The sequence below is a fragment of the Ambystoma mexicanum genome, chromosome 4q (assembly GCF_040938575.1).
Source record: "Ambystoma mexicanum isolate Mex_15411 chromosome 4q, UKY_AmexF1_1, whole genome shotgun sequence".
In the NCBI taxonomy this organism is placed as follows: Eukaryota; Metazoa; Chordata; class Amphibia; order Caudata; family Ambystomatidae; genus Ambystoma; species Ambystoma mexicanum.
In genome coordinates this window covers 970,903,677-970,924,337 of record NC_090928.1, presented here as the reverse complement: position 1 = coordinate 970,924,337, position 20,661 = coordinate 970,903,677, and the positions used below count along the sequence as shown (strand labels likewise).

Sequence of the window (20,661 nt, the reverse complement as noted above, 5' to 3'; positions counted from 1 at the left end):
TTTCTTCAGATTGGCCTTGGAGCCAAGTATCCATTGTAGAAGAGCAGCTGACTGAAGATCCACGAAAGACTCCCGAAGAGACCCAGCATTCCTTCCTGCGTTTGGGCCGCTGAAGCCAAGCTGGCCTACCTGATCTGCAAAGGGCCCAAGCGATGCTTCAACCCTTGGACTGGTGGGACCAACCAGCCTCGGTGTGTTCTCGAGTATCCAGCCATCCTGAGCCTCTGGATGTGTCACTGGACCACCCGGTGGACTGGCCCGCTCTCCAGTGGGCTACCTCGCTAGAACAGTCGGCATTCCGCATTTTCTGCCGGAACCTCAGTAGTCACCAGTGTGTAGTCTACATAGTCTTCCTTCCAGATCACAGCCTCCCAGTGCTTGGGATCCTTCTTTGGAAGGCCTTCAACCGCGACAGGAAGGACACCTGTTGTCGCCTGTGTGTGGTTGACGTTTTGGAACTCTCCTTCCCCCATCTTGTGAAGTGTCCGAAGAGGTCTGCATCAGTGCCTTCTGCATTTCTTCCTTGCCAACGGTTGCACTCTGCTCATGGAACTGACCGGAAGAATCCATGCGCCTGCTGCTGCCGGGCATTTCTCACTGGAACCAACAGTGGGAAACCCTACCTCTAGCGACCCCCAGTCAACCCATCTAGTCATTTGGGAAAATCAGAGTCAGGGGAGTAAGTTATCGCACAGCTTTCGTCGCCCCCTTTTCTCCTTCAAGTAAACCTTCAAATAAATTGGTTATTGTATTCCATTGCTATTTGATCATCGAGTCTAAATGCAGCGGTACCTGAAAGATAAATAGAAACATAATATTACATAGCAGCACCTTTGTGGAATATCTCTCTCGACCAATTCACCAGCACAAGAACTCTTCCTACATTAGACCCTTTTCTTAAGAAGAAGCTTTGTGACTTTTGGGCACAAGCCCCCACTCCTCATAGGGATTGGATTTATAAAGTTAGGGTATATTTTTTGTGACTTGGTTCCATTCTACTGCATCTCTACTTAGCTTTGCTATGTTGACTAAGTTATTGAATGCATTTCTTAGAACCTGAAGATGACTGGATATATGTTTATAATTGAGTGTTGTGTAATATTGCCACCTGCTTGTTTCATTTTCTAGTGTATGTTTTGGGCCTAGATTAAACATTTGTATACTTACCTCTCTAAATTTAATTATTGTGTGCTTCACTGTGTGGACTCATTGTAGACCCCTGACCCCACTAAAACGATACTGAGAATAGCTGTGACTGGTCTCTGCGCTTACCTTGATTGGGTTTGGCTAACCTCAGAGTTCCCCGATCTATTTACTATAACTACGGTGGCCTCCTTAAACATGTCCCCTAGGCCAGATTCTAGAAATCCATCTTAACACCTGCCAAAATGATTTGCAATGGATTAACAGAAAAGAAGGAACCTTGTGATGTTCAGAGTGTGAACGTGTTTGCACATGCAAAATAAACTTAATGGGCCTCATTACAAGTTGGCTGATGCAGATTTAACATGCTGGTATTAACTTATACCAGCATGTTTCTGCTCCGGCCAACTACAAGTGTGCCGATGAGGTGCCATAATTACCTCTAGCTAAGAGCTGGAGGTAATTCTGGCACCTCAGTGGAAAAAATAGCCAATTTTACCGGCACTGGTAGATCCTCCCCCCCACATCCCCCTTGGAGCCCAGTGGGACTCGATGGAATGAGGATTTACTTCCGACGCTGGCACTCGTAATACCGCTTGACCGAGTACCGGTATCAGTATTTCTGTTTGCCGATATCCTGGTGGATTTACCTCCAGGATATCTGCTGTAATGAGCCCCAATGTGTTTTACAAATGAGGGGAGTGTGTGTAAAAGAGTGTGTGTGTGTGTAAAAGAGAGAACTACGTATTTGTATGTGATTCTGGGTACATGTGAAACCAAGCTCATGTTGAATTTATCTTTATTTGTATTTAGATTCAACTTCTGCTCCAGTATTTGAAAACTGATCCCAGAAAGGCAATCAAACGGCTTGCAATTCAAGATCTTAATTTCTTAGCAAGTAAAACACCACATACGTGGAACAGAGAAAATATTCAGGTATGATGACCCTCTTTCTCCAGAGTACCATTACTGCTTTCTCCTCCACCTTGAGAAGAGGTTCCAGACAATACGTGCGCAGCTGCTTGCAATGAAAGCATCTGTGCAATTCTTATTCAAGTAGAACACCTTTTTCTTTGCCTAAGACACAATTGCTCTTCTAGTTGTCCACTTGTCCAGGTTGCAGTGTGCTAAGTTATATACCCACAAGCTTTCACCAATGGTTCTAGAAATGCTATCTGCATTGCTGCTAGTCTAGCTCTTGCATTGAGATGCTCTTGCTTGTCACTTTTGAAGGTGCAGGCCACATCGTGAGAACCTTAAACCTTGATTATTTTTCCCCATTGTTTTGTTCATCGAGACAGAAGACAAACACTAAAATGATCAAACCAGTGGCAAATGTTAAACAATGCTAAATACATTGTATTTTTTTTAGGATCGGCTTCCTAAAATCTCTTTTCCCATTTTTGTCTAGGCTCTCTGTGAGTGTGCTCTACTGACTCCCTATGACAGCCTGAAGCTGGGAGTTCTTTCTGTTCTTTCCACATTGTCTGGGACAATTGCAATTAAACAAAACCTCAACACTGCTCCGGGTAAGGATGGGAATATCTGATTTGCCGAAATCTAAGTTTTTAAGACTGGCTAGTGCTATTTATTTGTTATACTCTTCCTTTTCTTTTTCCTATATTTCACAACACAGCTGTGAGTCTAGCTTTTTTGAAGTTTATTTTCTCTTGGATCTTGGGATTCGTGTGTGTCATTTGGTTATCTGTCACACTTTGTGATCATTCCCTTATCCCAGGCTGTGGGGAGAAGGGTAGCCTTTTTGTTACTAACAAAGAAACCAAATGTTGCAACATCTCTGCTCGAACTCTCCCTTTAAGTGATACAAGGTTCCTTGTAAAGCTGCTTTACATTTTATATGTTTCTTTTACTGTCCGTTTGCCAGGCCCAGGTTTCTCCAACTACAGGAAATACTTATGTAATGCAAGTTCTGCTTGGTGCTGACATTGGAATTTTTTTGTTTGGTTGATTTGGTATCCCTTCCCCCATCCTAAATATTATACATCTTGATTAACTTGGTTTATTTGGTCTGCTGTTTTTTTGACTATTTTTATCGATTTATTTATTGTGCATTTGTGAGGCGCTTTATAGATCAAGAAAATTGTGTTTCAAAGCGCCAGCAGGGCAACAGGGTAGGAAAGTGGTAATGAAAGGCAAATATAACGATGAAAGAGAGCGGTGGACCTACTAGGCTTTGTGAGCATTCAGAGTGTGGAAGTGCAGAGAGAGAGAGGGGGGGGGGTAGGGGGGGGGTAAGTGCTAGGAGTAACACAGAGGGAAGTGCTATTGAGTAAGTTGCAAACACAAAGTGACTGGCAGAGATCACCTGATGAGAGTGGTCAACTGCCAATGAAAGTGCAGGCCTGTGATCGCAAAGGCCAGTGGGCGCCTAGGGCAAGTGCTGGGAGTGGGCAGAGGCTGAAGGTTGATTGGGGGTGGGAGGCCAGGACCCAGGTGGGCACATAAAGGCCCTGGTTACCAATCACAGCAACTGTGGAGGTTAGAAAAGGAGGGAGGAGCAGAGGAGGAGGTGAAAAGGAAAGTCTTGAGGAGCTTCCGAAATGTGAAGAGATCCTGCTCAAGACGAAGAGGAAGAGGAAGGGAGAGGCTGTTCCATAGGAGGGAGCCAACAGAGGAAAGACATCGTCCACCAGCTCGCTGTTTAGCAAATTGCTTGACACGTAGAGAGTTGGTGCCGGAGAAATGTAAACATCTGGGGGTGTATTTAGTGAGAGCCAGTTGTAGATTTCATGGAATTTGATGAACAGAAACAAAAGGAAAGACTACCCTCTCTTAAATGCAAGGCCTGTCATGGGAAATAGACTACTCCTGGCTGCCCTATTTGTTCCCGGACTGACAGTAATTCAAAAGTCTGCCATCTTTGTTCTTATTTTGACTGGATATTGCTGGCAGCTTGAAAAGCTATGACTGCTTCTACAATGTTCAAAAGTAAAGTAATCCCCTATCTTCACAAACTCTTCAGTCTTGGCTCTGCTGGAAATGAAGACACTAGTGCCAATGGCTCGACAGTATACATTCTTGGCATGCACATTGAGCAGCCCTCTTTCGACTTCTGTGCCAACATGATATAACTTTTGATACTTTCTCTTTTGCCTTTGGTGCAAAGATAGACTGGGCATTTTCTCCTAAACTTAGAGAAAAGATGGCAGCATTTTTGATTGACGTTCTCAGCAGTAATGGACCATCTATTAATCCAACTCGCCTTCCTACATGCTAACAAGATATTTTCATCGACGGTAGGAGACTGCAGCACTTGTGCACAGCATAGGTTGGTCTCTTCAAGAAAGATAGGAGCTGAAGTTCATACTTAGAACAGGCTGCTCCAAGACACTGCCTCCCAACACACCTAATGGGTTCACGAGCCCCCCTTTCTCTCCACTTGATTGAACCGAACGTCTTTGGTTTGATTCCCTGTCCTGTGTGTTCTAGCCATTGCGTATCTGCACCTCTTTCTCCAGTTATGCACGGTGTCATAGGATTTGAACAACAGAAATCTTGTGGATGTTGCTTCTCTCAGGCTGACCAGCGGAACACCTTCTACTATTGCATGTAGTGCACAGGTCACAACATTTCATGCTTTCCTGTTTTTGGTCTGATTGTCATTGAGGTAGTGCTATCAAGAATCTGCTGCACCAGAACATTCTCAGAATCTAGCTTCTTCATTACAATTTGGCCTTTCATCTTAGACAGGCAACCTCTGCCCAGTGATCTGTCTTTTGGATTGCGTTCCCCAAGCAAGGAGGAAGCACTGATTCAATCAACTGCTGTTCTCAGGGTGGATGGAATTCATAATATACTTTTTTTCTGGAGGATTCTCAACCTTTTTCCTTCTCAATGGATTACCATTATCAATGCTTTCATTTCATTGAGGCATGACTACTGCAGTCTGATTTATTTGGTCCTCCAAATTGGTGCAGAATGCTGCTACCAGATTGGGGCTAGGCCTTGGTATGAAAGCTAAAGTGACTGCAGCTCTTAGGCCAATGTATTCAACAAAGGTAGCAGGCGCCCCTCTCTCGGAAGAACAAGGCACTATAACCTGTTCAGTGATTGTTAACCACATTGAGAGTTTGCAGCCATTTGCTTTTTGCTCACTTTGCCTTTCAGATGGGAAATATCCATTTGCATATCAGTCTTTGTCCCGCCCACATGGGCAGTCCAGCACCGAAATGCTATGGCAATTGCTCTCTGAACAAGAGTACCAACAGCAACTCCATGCACGTGTTTCAGCCTTGTTGGGCTTCATCAGTGAGGTGAAGCTGAGCCTCTCTAAGCACAGTGAGCAGGGAGTCCACGTCTGGTTGCCCCCAGGTCACCTAGGGTGACCAACCCCAAGTTCCTTCAAAGGTATCAGGCGCCCCTCTCTCGGATGAACAAGGCATGATAACCTGTTCAGTGGTTGTTAACCACATTGAGAGTAGTGATATCAAGAATCTGCTGCACCAGAACTTTCTCAGAATCTAGCTTCTTCATTACAATTTGGCCTTTCATCTTAGACAGGCAGCCTCTGCACAGTGATCTGTCTTTTGGATTGAGTTCCCCAGGCAAGGAGGAAGCACTGATTCAATCAACTGCTGTTCTCAGGGTGGATGGAATTCATAATATACTTTTTTTTCTGGAGGATTCTCAACCTTTTTCCTTCTCAATGGATTACCATTATCAGTGCTTTCATTTCATTGAGGCATGACTACTGCAGTCTGATTTATTTGGTCCTCCAAATTGGTGCAGAATGCTGCCTTAAAGGAAGAAATGAAGTATTTTATTCAAACCTCCTTTCCTTTAACAATTCGGGGTGCAGAGATCGCCAGGAAAGCTCCTGGATATCAAGGACTGTGAGTCAACAGGGATGCACCATATTGACTGATCTACCAGGAGAGACTCCAAAGACCAGCAGGATGTGGAACGTTTCACGATATCAATTAAGTCTTCCACCAGGGTCCCCTTTGAAGTACCAAGATATTGTCATCTGCCGAACCACTAATTGGAGAAACAGGTTTTTTACCAAAAGCTCAACTAAGGTGCTCGCATTGCCTTAAAACCACGGTGCTCTCTAAGGATACGTGGGGTCGGGGGGGCGTGGCTATATGGCCACAGAGTAGGAGGTGAATCCCGAGGGCTCCTGCAGATCTGAGAGTGATGATCCTGGAAATAAATGGGGTTTGGAGAAAGCTGGAAAGTGTCTACGTATCCATATGGAAGCATGAACATACTGAGCATGCAGCGGGTGTTGGTCCGGTGAAAATCGCAGCAAGTAGTAACAATTGGGAGCTGCCGAAGGCAGAAGAGCTCAAGATGCAAAAAGAACAAAATGGCACCTCATGAACAAAGGGCTGTATCGGAATACAGGCGCACAGCCATGTGAGCGAGCAGCTGGAAGACAATACTGCGGCCCACTAGTAAGCGGAGATGGCAGAGTACTATGTACGCGAGGAAGAGTCGCCGGGGCCTGGCGAGGCCACCGAGGGCGGATAAGCAGATGTCAGTCTGGAGAAGGCAGCTCTGTGCCACGACGAGCCGCGGCAGAAAAGAATGCCCAGGCAGTAATCTATAACCATAAGCATTAGAGGGGCACACAGCCAAGACTGACTGGAGTCCACAGGCTGCCACAGACCGCAGGATGCTACGAGAACGGCTCCCAGAATCTTTTGCAGCGAGGAGCACCCAGATGGCGGTGTGCTGAAAGCGGACAGGGGGGCCCGCTCACTCTGCACTGGATACAAGGGAGGCAACAGTGTAGCCGGCACTGGGCGCATGGAGCGGGCCCGTACAATTAAGCAGACGATACTGACAAGAAGCAGAGAGGAGGCATTCGGAAATAGTAGAGGCAGAGAATATTCAAGACATGGGCAGGCTGCTTTTCTGCAGCGAGAGCCCAGACTGGGTGCATTGCACGGCAGATTCAAAGAGGAGTACGGACAAAACGGAGGGCCTGCGGGAAGACCGGCAAAGGCAGGGGTGTGCACTCAGGAAGAATATAGCTACTACACTGCCCTAACTCATGCGTATGGCTTTACATGAGAAGATAGGGCCCGAACTGCGTGAAACTTCGCCCGGAGAGAAGCAATTTCAAATTAGCAAAAAGGAGTGCCCAAAGAAGATCCGGCCCACGGCCGACCTACAACATTGTAGTGACAGCGGACCTACCACCGAGAGGAGTACAGCAGGACCATGGTGCATGGTAGGCAGAAGATGGATACCTCCTAAGGAGAGGGCAACAACACTTTCACAGCCCCCAACTGTGAAAGGGACCCACGACTCCTACTAGCGCTGGTACACTCAAACCCAGAGCAGATGAACCCAAGGAGCACAAGCTGCCAAAAGGTACCGTGAAGAAGGGGGGACACCAGAACATTAGAGGCAACAACACAGTAGCCTTAATCCGAGCCCCTCGGATGGCAAGCCAGTATAGAGGGCGGAGAGGGAAGCATGGAATGGAAGTAATGGTCTAGACGGCTCAGGTGGGATGATGTGCGCATCAGCAGCACGGGAAGGCGCATAAGGACGGAGCACAGGCCGCTTAAATTGGAAGAGAAGAGAGGTCGGGACTCCACTACTAGACCCAGAAATACCAGCAGACAAGAGACACGTATCAGGCCAGACTGCGCAGGGGAGTAAGCAATACTGATCTCCCCACTGCTAGGACTGAAGGAGGGGGTCAAGGAAGTGAAGAGACGAAGGGCAGCGAAGGCGGCACCACAAGAAAAAGAGATGACACCGACAGTGCAGCTGCTACTACGTTAGTGTGTGGGATATATTTACCCACTCAGCAGTGGTTTATAGTGATTTTTTCGAATGCCATTATGTCGAAAACATTTCGTCTAAAAAAAAATATATATATTTTTCGAATGTCTTTTTTTATTTTTATTTATTTTTTTTAAATTGAGGGGGTCCCCCAACCCCCAGTTTCTTTTTTGTTTAACCCTTTTAAGGACATTCGAAAAAAAACGGCAAAATGTTTTCTACATAATTGTATTTCGAAAAAATGACCGGATACCCTCAGCAGTACATCCCCACATCACCAAGCTGCACTTCAGCAGAACCAGCAAAGTGGCTGCACTGGCTCCTGTGAGCACCATCGCCTCACACCAACACTGCATTTTGCAACGACAAAAAGATGGCTGCACCACCTTGCCAAGCACATATTGGGCAGGATGGAGCAAGGGGGCACACTGAAAAAGCCTGCCAGGGTGTTGTTTACATGTACAAAATAAGAGGAGTGAAAAAGCAGCGCTGCTTTGCTGCAAGGCCAAACTTCCCATTGAAAAGGGAAATATTTCACATTGAAAAGGAGGCTGCTCTGACTCTATTTTCATCTGTGTTTCATCAAACTACTTTTATTAATAGGGCCCTGCTATGCCCAGCTATATCCACATTGTGCTTCAGCAGAAGACAGCATGATCCCTGAATGACAGGCTCTGTGGCAGCCAAATCTGAGAAAAGCAACAAAAGCTTTACTTCAGCTACACAGAAAAACACTTAAAATTTTGCCACAAAATGTCAAAAATCACTGCTTGAAAAGAAATGTTAGCTTTCTGTGCACAGGTCAATTTCATGGAGACCTTTGCCTTGTACAGACTATTTTGTAAAAGAAGCTGCCTACAGCTACAAACAGTATTGGGAAGTCAGATGGAAAAACCGAATTTGAAAGGAAAATGCTAGCAGCTGTCACCACAAGTGTCAAAAATGCGCTTTTGCAAACCAAAGAAGAAAATGCCTGTTTTAAAAGTACTATGTTGAAAGGGGGCGCTGTTGCGTGCAACTAAGATGGCCGCCTGATCGGAGCGCTCCGATCCCACGAACATCCTTTATACAAATAAATCCTTTTTGGAGCCGCGGAGAGAAGAAACTAATACACCGTCTGTTTCCCGTACTCCTACTGCACATTGTGTGCAGATCCTGTTAGAAACCGCGGAGGCGTGGGGGAGTTCGCAGACCGTTTCGAACTAACAGCTTCTCCAGTGGACCACGGCCCACGCACGGCTCCGGAAGAATCCTACGCCAGACCGAGGTGCCGTCATCAGCACAAGGCCGCGAGGGGGAGGAGCGCTGAACAACGCGGCACAGCCCCGCGACACAGGCCTGGGATCAAACCGTGTGGGCAGACATCAGGACCTGGTGTGGACATACGGCGGTCTGTGGCTCCGGCCCGCCTCCCGGATAACAATTGGGTCGGTGCACCGTCTTTTCACGCAAGGCCACGGCCGACTCATGCACCGGGCCTTTTCGCCGAGCGCACCCTCGCCCGACGTTGCGAGTGCAGGTGAGGGAGGTAGAGCCGTGCGGACCCAGAGACAATGGCTGTGTCACGGAGTAAAGTTCTATAAAATCCTTTTTACACTGGCTGCCACCCAGAGACAGTGCTTATCCTGTGCGGACGGCAGGCCTGACCCGAGTCATCGACCCTTGCTCCGCGCGTGTGACCGATGGGCGATAACGAGAAGAAAGGCACGGGCGTGAAAAAGACTGGCCCAATGGACTCCTATGCCAGCTCCCAAAGCCAGGGGACGCCGGCCGCCATAAACATGGGGGACGACAATCCTGCTGCGATTGAACAGGGCGACGGAGAAGACCGCCTAATGACCATGGTGCAGAACGGCTTCCTTGCAGTGAACGTAAAGTTGGACGACATTGTTTCAACTATCAGCTCCCTTAAGGCTAGAGTGGACAAGGAGAGCACTCTCATTACGGAAGCTGAGAACAGAATCAGCACAAATGAAGATATCCTGACACAACACAGTCGAGACATAGCACAGCTGAAAGGGGAACTGCGTAAGACTCGAGCAAAATGCGATGACCTGGAATCTCGATCTAGAAGAAACAATATCCGCATTGTCGGCATTCCGGAATCCTTCTGTAAGGGTCCGATGGAGCGACAAGTTGAGGCCCTTTTGAAAACTCTTTTGGACACGGAATCCTTCTCTAGCCACTTTCTTGTTGAGCGTGCCCATCGCACCCTAGCGCCGACACCCAAACCTGGGGCTCCACCGCGCGCGATTATTGCGCGCCTCCTGAACTATAGGGACAGGGACGCGATCCTAAAACTTTCAAGGGAAAAAGGCTCCATACAGTATGAAGGAAGCAGAGTCCACAATTTATCCAGATTTTTCGACCAGCGTCCAAATGCAACGCAGATCCTACGAACAGGCCAAAAAGCTCCTGAGATTGCAACATGTCCCGTACGCCCTCATCTTCCTGGCGAAACTACGGATTCAACATGCCGGCAGATCGCATTTCTTTGAGACCCCGGCGGAGGCCATAATTGTCATGATGCCCGCTCCTGGGGAGCCGGTTCAAGCCCTGCATCCCCGAAAGCGGGCAACTCCATATAGGGGCCCTTTGGACAGTGTCCTGGCGCCTATGGCGCCAGGCTCATAAAGGACATCAGTCCTGGCGCCATAGGCGCCAGGCTCATTATGGGAGTGCTTGGGTGCACTTACCTGATGCAGACCATGCTGCAGGATCCCGGCCTCCTTGAGGCCTGAAAGGAACTACTTTACCTGTGGGACTAATTTACCATCCGGGCGTGGTCGGGGAAGGATACATACCTGATTGAAGGAAGGATACATACCTGGAACTTCTTCCAAGGCTATTTAAACCCCACCCGAACAGCCACACGTGCTTCGCGTTGTTCTGCATCTAGCAGCTGGACGCTCACCGTGTCTGCTCCTGCATCCTGACTTCTGCCACGCCTGCCAGCATCCTGGATCACCTGCAAAGGAAGAGAAGAAGAGAACAGAAGAAGGAAAAGTCCTTACCTGCTAAATCCGCATCCCGGAGACATCTCGCTGACAATCCTGAAAAGGAAGATTTTAATTTAAAAGCTCATCGCGTTGATCGCTGCAGCGCCGCATTCCACTCACCTTTACAGGGCGCCTCCATGTTCAGCAGCGATCATCCGGATTCGCAGTCACGCCCCAGCGCCTAGGGAGAAAAAGACCAGAACAAAAGGTGAGAGAGAGAAGGGAATAAGGAAAGCTAAATCTCCATGTTAAGACTTACCTGTTGATTCATTCCCTCTTCATTTCGGGTCCGCGCCGCATCCTGGCATTTCCGGACCCCGGCCCCTAAGGGGAAAAAGAGACATCAGCGTTAATGAGCGAATGAAAAGACATTACCAAAAAACGCTCATTAAAGACTTACCTGATTTCTACAAGGATTTCACCTCTCATCTCGGGTCGGTGCCTGTTCCCCGACATTCCGTACCCCGGCCCCTATGGGGAAAAAGACACTAGCATTAGTACATTAATGCATGGACACAAGGGGAACCTCTTATCAAAAAAACTTACCTGGAAGCCAAGCAAGTTTGGTTCTCACCAATCCGAAAATCCAGTGAAGTAACTGGATACCAACGCGCCCCTGCATCAGAAGCAGGATGGAGAGCTCGTCCTTCCAGACCCTAAGGTGAGACGCTACGAGAATCACAGAAGGGTTTCGAGGAGGGTGAGAGGGGAAAGTGGGAGGCCGATTGCATTACCCCGCAGACAGTTAATCCCCTATTTTCGCCTACAGAAGGATACTTCTGCGAGCCAGGCAAGCCAGATTTGGGGGCCCGGTCCAGTCCGTCTTCTGAACCCTGCGCATCACCTTAGAAGAGGTCACAGCAGCGCGAACCAGGCCAGCGCCTCCGTGGGAGTCAGGTGAGCGTAACAGAACGCGAAGCCTTCCTACAAATTCCCACCCAGGCGCAATGGAAAGTTCTGAGACTGATCAGTTGGCCCAATTACTGGGGGAATTACGGGCCGAAGTACATGCCGCTCGTCAAGAGACTAATGCCCTCAGGGGGGGAATTAATAATATCAAAGGAAAGAACTGATGACCTGGCCAGACAGCTTTTGCAAGGTCAAGCTGGGCAAACTCCTCTACCCGGTTCCGGATGGAACCCCGCTCCTGTGGTTTCCAGTAACCCTGTGCAGATTAATCTACCTGGAAACATGCCGCTGGCCCCACCCGAACGCTTTGCTGGGGACCCCGAACGATTCGCCGTATTCATGAATCAGTGTCGTTTGCACTTCCTATGCAGACCTGGGGCCTTCCCTAATGATCAGACCAAGGTAGCCTTTGTATTGTCATATCTCAGCGGCTGCGCTGCCGATTGGTCAGTTCCACTGGTTACTCAAGATGACCCGATTCTCCGTGATTTTCAAAGGTTTCAAGCAAGCATGGAAAGGTTATTTGCTCGACACTCTCAGGGGCAGGCTCTGGATGACAAACTTCTATCCCTGCGACAGGGCAATCGGGACCTCCTATCCTATATTGCAACCTTTAATAGACTAATTGTGGAAACGGGATGGCCAGAGGATAAGAGTCACGTTGTTTTATCTAGGCCTTCGCGGAGAACTTAAAGATGTCTTGGCCCAAGTTGTAAATCCGCCCCAAGAATGCACAGAGTATATAGACTTAGTGGTCCAATTGGATCACAGACTTCAAAACAGAAAAGCAGATCAGTCCAGGTTTGAGACCCGGGTGTTGGTCAAGACCCATGCTAATCCCAAGGGAGTTGATGTCTCTGAGCCTATGCAAATTGGAGGGGTTAAAGGACCCTTAACTCAAAAGGAACGTGAAAGGAGGCGGCAGTTAAAATTATGTCTTTATTGTGGGAATTCTGGACACTTTCTACGAGATTGCCCGGCAAAACCGCCCGAAAGGCGGTAGGAGCCGCTGATAAAAACCATGAAGACTCTGTTTCGGGAAACGACTCCGCCCGACAAGTGTAGGGGTCCGCTTGCCGAGCTTGAAAACTAACTCTCATACCTCGCATTTCATTGTGCCAATGGTTCTCGTAGATCCAGAACAGCGTAAGCGGTTGCATGCAATAAAGGCATACATCGATAGTGGGGCTATTGGAAACTATGTGGATCGTGAATTGGTCTCTAGGATTAACCTCCCTCTCCGTCCTAAAACCAGCAAAGATGTCATCACCACAGTCGATGGAACTGAAATTGCCTCTGGACCGGTAACACATTCCACTACTGAGGTGACTCTTATTGGTCCCGACGGCCATCGGGAGGGTGTTGTGTTTGATGTAATCAAGGCTCCACAGTTTCAGGTTATTCTTGGAATCCCTTGGTTAGAGACACATAATTCTCAAATTGATTGGCGAGCTAAGAGAATAACCTTCCCGGATTGTACACAAACCTGCTACCCAGAAAACCTGAAGATTAATCTAGCATCTGTAACCTCTGCCTCCATGCAACTACCTCCGGAATACCAAGACTTTCAGGACGTCTTCCAAAAGGAACAGGCCAACACTTTACCTCCTCACAGATCGTACGATTGCCAAATCGATCTGGTGCCCGGTGCACAACCCCCTTGTAGCAGGATTTATGCCCTTACCGAACCTGAGCATCTGCATTTGAGACAATATTTGGATCAATACCTAGCTAATGGTTTTATTCGCCCGTCAAAGTCCCCGGCATCCTCGGCTTTGTTCTTCGTGCCCAAAAAAGAAGACGACCTTAGAACTTGTATCGATTACCGCACATTGAACCAGATAACCGTTAAAAACCGTTATCCTCTGCCTCTGATCCCTGAACTCCTTGACCAGGTGAAGGACGCTTGCATATACACCAAGTTAGATCTCCGGGGGGCTTATCATCTGGTACGAGTTAAAGAAGGCGACGAATGGAAAACTGCCTTCCGTACTAAATACGGATTATTCGAGTACCAGTTGATGCCTTTCGGATTGTGTAATGCGCCGGCTGCCTTCCAATACTTCATGAATGATGTCCTTCGGGAACTCATCGATGTTTGTGTTGTCGTATATATCGATGACATTCTGGTGTACTCCTCTTCGGAATCTGATCACAGAAAACACGTCAGGGCAGTACTTGAAAAACTGCGCCAACACAAACTATTTGCTAAATTGGAGAAATGTGTTTTCCATACCACAGAAGTCGAGTTTCTAGGTTTCATCCTGACACCCAAAGGAGTCCGAATGGACTCAAGAAAAGTGGATGCCATCCTCAAATGGCCATCACCTAGCTCTGTAAAAGGGGTTCAAATCATGCTCGGCTTTGCCAATTTCTATCGCAGGTTTATCCCGGAATTTTCACGCGTGGTACAACCCATTACTGCACTCTTGAGGAAAAATAAACGTTTTGAATGGTCTGAAGAAGCCGAGCAGGCCTTTCAGGATTTAAAAGCTAAGTTTACCTCTGCACCTATATTGAAACACCCACGTCCAGATCTCCCTTATGTCGTCGAGACTGACGCATCCAGCCTAGCCATGGGAGCTGTCCTGTCCCAAAGAGATCCCGAAACCAACCAACTGCATCCCGTAGCATTTTGGTCCAGAAAATTCTCGGCACCCGAGGTTAATTATGCAATCACGGACAAAGAACTGTTAGCCATTAAGTCCGCTTTTAAAGCTTGGCGCTCGACATAAAATCACAGTGATCACTGATCACCGGAATTTACAGTATTTGAAAACCGCCAAGGCTCAGTCATCACGGCAGCTCCGATGGGCTTTGTTTTTCGCTGAATTTGATTTTGTGATTACCTATCGACCTGGCTGCAAGAATGGCAAAGCAGACGCCTTATCCCGAATTGGAATGGGAGAATCTGATACAAACTCAGAACCAGTACCAATAATTCCCGAACAAAGGATTCTAGGCATGACTTCGTTACAGACGCTCGAAGACATTCAAGCCAGAGTGAAACAACTCCTGGACCCTACAACCTTACAGGAATGGATACAAAAGGGATCAGACTTTACCATAGATAATGGTTTACCTTATTTCCAAGGACGTTTATTCCTGCCACATAAGGAATTACACGAACTAGTTATTTCCGGTTATCATGATACATTAATAGAGGGACACCCCGGTATTGCCAAGACAGAGGAAAAGGTGAAACGACAATTTTGGTGGCCCTCTTGGCGAAAAGATGTTAAATCTTTTGTGATGTCCTGTGGTGTTTGCGCCCAAAATAAAAGTCAAAAGAAAAGACCAGCCGGTCTCCTTCAACCTCTAGACATACCACCAGCACCCTGGCACACCCTATCAATGGATTTTATTACGGACCTGCCTCCTTGTTCGGGGTACAATACTATTCTGGTAATTGTGGATTTGTTTTCCAAAATGGCCCACTTTATTCCTTTGAAAGGTTTACCTTCAGCTTCTGTCCTAGCCAAAGAATTCCTCGAAAATATTGTTCGGCTACATGGATTCCCATCTATACTAATCTCTGACCGGGGAAGCCAATTAATTTCCCACTTCTGGCGCAAATGTTGTCAAATGGCGCAGATCGACGTAAGATTATCGACCAGTCACCACCCCCAGACCGATGGTCAGACCGAGAGGACAAATCAGACCCTTGAACAGTACTTACAGTGTATGTTACAGCAATCTGAAAGCAACTGGAAAGACATTCTTTGGATAGCCGAATACGCATATAATAATTCGGTACACTCTGGAGCTGGCCACAGTCCTTTTTATACTTTGTTTGGGCATCACCCTCGAACCTCAAACCTTGACTCACCTCAGAACCTCGGAATGCCTGCAGTAGAACATCTGCATTCTACAACTACCCAAGCCTTCAAAGAGGCAACTACGCATTTACAACAAGCCAAGAGAAAATACAAGGAGAATGCTGATCTACATCGGAGTGAAGCACCTCCGTATCAGATTGGGGATCAAGTGTGGTTAGCTACCAGACATTTACCACTCAAAGGGCCTTGAACTTTTAACCCAAAATATCTGGGACCTTATTCTATTACGGCAATAATTAACCCAGTGGCTGTTAAACTTGATTTACCAGCTAGTATGCGAATTCACCCTGTTTTTCATGTGTCACTTCTGAAACCAGTGGTACCCGGAACCCGACTACTCAAACCTCCAGAACCTATTCTAATAGATGGGGAGCCCGAATTCGAAGTGAAGAACATTTTAGACTCAAAAATGTTTAGGTCAAAACTGTTCTACCTATTTGATTGGAAGGGGTACGGACCTCAGGAGATGTCGTGGGAACCCAGCGACCATGTGCATGCACCTCGATTAGTCAGGAAATTCCACCGACTCTTCCCAGACAAACCAAAACCCCCGGAGGGAACAACCTTGGGAGGGGCCTTGAGGGGGGGGGAGGGGGGGGGGAGTGCTGTCATGATGCCCGCTCCCGGGGAGCCGGTTCAAGCCATGCGTCCCCGAAAGCGGACATCCAGTCCCCAAGGAAGGACCCAGCGACCCCATATAGGGGCCCTTTGGACAGTGTCCTGGCGCCTATGGCGCCAGGCTCATAAAGGACATCAGTCCTGGTGCCATAGGCGCCAGGCTCATTATGGGAGTGCTTGGGTGCACTTACCTGGTGCAGACCATGCTGCAGGATCCCAGCCTCCTTAAGGCCTGAAAGGAACTACTTTACCTGTGGGACTAATTTACCATCCGGGCGTGGTCTGGGAAGGATACGTACCTGATTGGAGGAAGGATACATACCTGGAACTTCTTCCAAGGCTATGTAAACCCCACCCGAACAGCCACACGTGCTTCGCGTTGTTCTGCATCTAGCAGCTGGACGCTCACCGTGTCTGCTCCTGCATCCTGACTTCTGCCACGCCTGCCAGCATCCTGGATCACCTGCAAAGGAAGAGAAGAAGAGAACAGAAGAAGGAAAAGTCCTTACCTGCTAAATCCGCATCCCGGAGACATCTTGCCGACAATCCTGAAAAGGAAGACTTTAATTTAAAAGCTTATCGCGTCGATCGCTGCAGCGCCGTATTCCACTCACCTTTACAGGGCGCCTCCATGTTCAGCAGCGATCATCCGGATTCACAGTCACGCCCCAGCGCCTAGGGAGAAAAAGACCAGAACAAAAGGTGAGAGAGAGAAGGGAATAAGGAAAGCTAAATCTCCATGTTAAGACTTACCTGTTGATTCACTCCCTCTTCATTTCGGGTCCGCGCCGCATCCTGGCATTTCCGGACCCCGGCCCCTAAGGGGAAAAAGAGACATCAGCGTTAATGAGCGGATGAAAAGACATTACCAAAAAACGCTCATTAAAGACTTACCTGATTTCTACAAGGATTTCACCTCTCATCTCGGGTCGGTGCCTGTTCCCCGGCATTCCCTACCCCGGCCCCTATGGGGAAAAAGACACTAGCATTAGTACATTAATGCATGGACACAAGGGGAACCTCTTATCAAAAAACTTACCTGGAAGCCAAGCAAGTTTGGTTCTCACCAATCCGAAAATCCAGTGAAGTAACTGGATACCAACGCGCCCCTGCATCAGAAGCAGGATGGAGAGCTCGTCCTTCCAGACCCTAAGGTGAGACGCTACGAGAAATCACAGAAGGGTTTCGAGGAGGGTGAGAGGGGAAAGTGGGAGGCCGATTGCATTACCCCGCAGACAGTTAATCCCCTATTTTCGCCTACAGAAGGATACTTCTGCGAGCCAGGCAAGCCAGATTTGGGGGCCCGGTCCAGTCCGTCTTCCGAACCCTGCGCATCACCTTAGAAGAGGTCACATCAGCGCGGATCAGGCCAGCGCCTCCGTGGGAGTCAGGTGAGCGTAACAATAATGTACATTGAGGCGTCCATCCCCATCCCTCCCAGAGAACATCCGCGAGATCGGAACGGGCCACCACGACCGGGCGATGAAGTCCGGGATCCAGCCGATTGACATAGACTTACGGAAACATACTTAGCTGTGAAGACGTCCCTCTTGAGAGCAACGGCTCCAATTGATATTGTTTGTTGAGGTGGGGTCGTGAGCCTCTGCTGATGGAGGCCCTGCGAATGCAACTAGCGACCCTCAGGAAAGTTCCACAGGTTATGGGGATTGGGTTACATCATCGGGTTGGGGTTGATGGTGCGGGCGGGGGTGAGGGTAGGGTACAAAGTTATGTCACGGTTGGCAGGAGTTTCAAAACGCAGAGACTGGTTGCATCGGGTAAAAATGTTAAGGCTGGTGGCGTGAGCGATTCACTCCACACATTGATAGTCATTGAAATACCATGGTACTGGGTGACAGGGGGGTAACTGTTAAACTTCTTTCATGGAATATCCTGGGACTTAACCCGATTAAGACCAGGAAATCGCAGCATACATAACTAGACATAACCCCCAGGTAGTGTTACTGCAAGAAACGCACGCGCTGGGGCAGGTCTGTTCCAATTTTCTCCGTAGATGGGGTGCATTGGGATACTATACCGAGTACTCCTCCCAATCCAGAAGTGTTATGACCCTGATACACCCGAATCTGGGTTTCCGTGTACAGCATGCAAAAACTGACACTCAAGGGAGAAATGTGGTAATATGGGGCGAGCTGGTGGGGACGGAAGATGGTCATAGTTAATACGTATGGCCCCAACATTGAAGACCCTGAATTCTATAATGCTATATATAATTTGGTGGTTGAAGCTGATGATGCGGCAGTGATCTGGGGAGTTGATTTTAACACGATACTCGACACGACCCTCGACAGGTCTACAACTTCCCATAGAACCTTGACCAAAACCGCTTTAGCGATACGACAAATAATGCAACAGATGGCCATGGTAGATATTTGGCGAGAACTACATCCCCAACAACAGCGCTTTACCTTTTATACATCGGTGCATGATTCTGAATCTCAAATTGATTATTGGCTTATCAGCTCCACGCTCACGAATATGGTCCAGCACTGTGATATGTACCCCCGTACCCTCTCAGATCACTCCCCTGTGATAATTACTTTGTGTGTCGGCGAGGCTGCCCCGAGGGCTAGACGTTGGAAAATGCCCCCTGTGCTACTTAGAGACCCTAACGTTTGTGAAGCACTGCGCACTGAAATAGAGGAATTTTTCCAACTAAACGAAGGGTCGGTAAACCGGTGCGCTACACTGTGGAAAACATTTAAGGTATGGGTGCGGGGCGCAATTATGGCCATAACTACAGGTCTATTGAAGGCAGTTAGGCAGGAGTTGGATACAATGGAGGCCAAACTTGAGCTCCTAGAGTTCGAATACACACGTACACACAGTAAAGAGGCCCTACTAGATATTCACACTATACTGGCAGAATTTGATAAACTTGCTGCGAGGGAGGTACAATACATGGCTGCCCCGGCCTGGGCTCGTAGATACGGGGAGAGTAACAAGGCAGGGAGATTCCTAGCCCGGATGCTTAAGGCCGAACACAGCCATCCCCCTATAGCAACAATCCAGACACCTAGTGGTGACATAGTCAGTGGGGACCAAGAAATTAACAATATGTTTGCTGCATTCTATAGATCACTATATGCTAATAAAGACACCAAAACTAATGAAGAAATAGTGGAATATCTAGACGTGATTGATCTCCCAACCCTGACCGACACGAATGATACTAGACACCCCCATATCACTTGAGGAAATTACAGAGGCAATGAAAGCATTAACATCAGGTAAAGCCCCGGGCCCTGACGGCCTAGGTGCCGAATTATATAAAGAATATCATGATATACTAGCCCCGGTCTTACTGAAAGTATGGGAAGAGGCAATGGAGCGCGGCATACTTCCAGACACTATGCGAGAGGCAGTGATAATGGTCCTTCTTAAGCCCCGTAGACCCCCACAGGACATGGGGTCATATAGACCCCTCTCACTCATTAATACCGATGCGAAGATTTTCGCTAAGGTCCTAGCTATCAGGCTCCTGCCCTATATGCCTATATTGGTACATCCCGACCAGACTGGCTTTATACCAACAAGGTCCACTGCTCTTAATCTGCGCAGACTCTTTGGAGTAATGACTCAGATAGACCCAGCGGCGGATGCGGTGGCGGTGTCCCTTGAGGCTGAGAAAGCTTTTGACTCTGACTCCTGGGTCTATCTGTTTCGTGTCCTGGAGAGATTTGGGTTGGGAGGATATTTCGTTAGCTGTGTCAGGTTATTGTATACTCGCCCGGGAGCAAAGGTACTAACAAACCAAACCATGTCATCCCTGTTTCACCTGGGTAGGGGCACCAGGCAGGGCTGCCCCTTCTCCCCAATCCTTTTCGCACTTACAATAGAACCCATGGCTGAATATGTCCGTCAAAACCATGCATGTTGAGGTCTTCGCATGACAGGGAGACCACAAATAATTTCCTTATATGCAGATGACACCCTACTATATATTGGGAACCCGGAGGTAAATCTAGCGCCAATTATGGCTGAGGTCAAGAGGTCATCTGAATACTTGGGGTACAGGGTTAATGTTTCTAAGGCAGAACTGTTTCCGCTTACACCTAAAACTAGAGATATGCCAGACACACAGGGATTCAAATGGTCAACAACAAACATCCGTTACTTGGGGATCATGGTATCCAGGGACAGGAGTACACTGCTCTCAGAAAATCATGGCGAACTCCTACAATCCCTGACTATTAAATTACAAGTCTGGAACAGGCTCCCTCTATCCCTATATGGGTGAATAGCGTTACTTAAGATGGTAGTGCTACCCAAACTCCTATACCTTTTTTGCAATATACCGATTTGGCCGGGCAGAACATTCTTCACGAAACTCAATATGCTCGCCACTACATTTGTATGGGGAGGGAAAA

The 20,661-nt window shown here is 47.9% G+C and overlaps 1 protein-coding gene across 3 annotated transcripts in view; it reads left to right on the top strand.

Moving 5' to 3' along the window:
• The window catches only part of INTS7 (integrator complex subunit 7), a 673,605-nt gene that overhangs the window by 188,051 nt on the left and 464,893 nt on the right, over nucleotides 1-20,661 (top strand). For all 3 annotated transcript variants that reach the window (XM_069608525.1, XM_069608526.1, XM_069608527.1), the window contains 2 exons: nucleotides 1,957-2,079; nucleotides 2,555-2,672. In XM_069608525.1, the coding sequence (XP_069464626.1) occupies nucleotides 1,957-2,079; nucleotides 2,555-2,672 (241 nt within the window). The remainder of the gene's footprint in view (nucleotides 1-1,956; nucleotides 2,080-2,554; nucleotides 2,673-20,661) is intronic.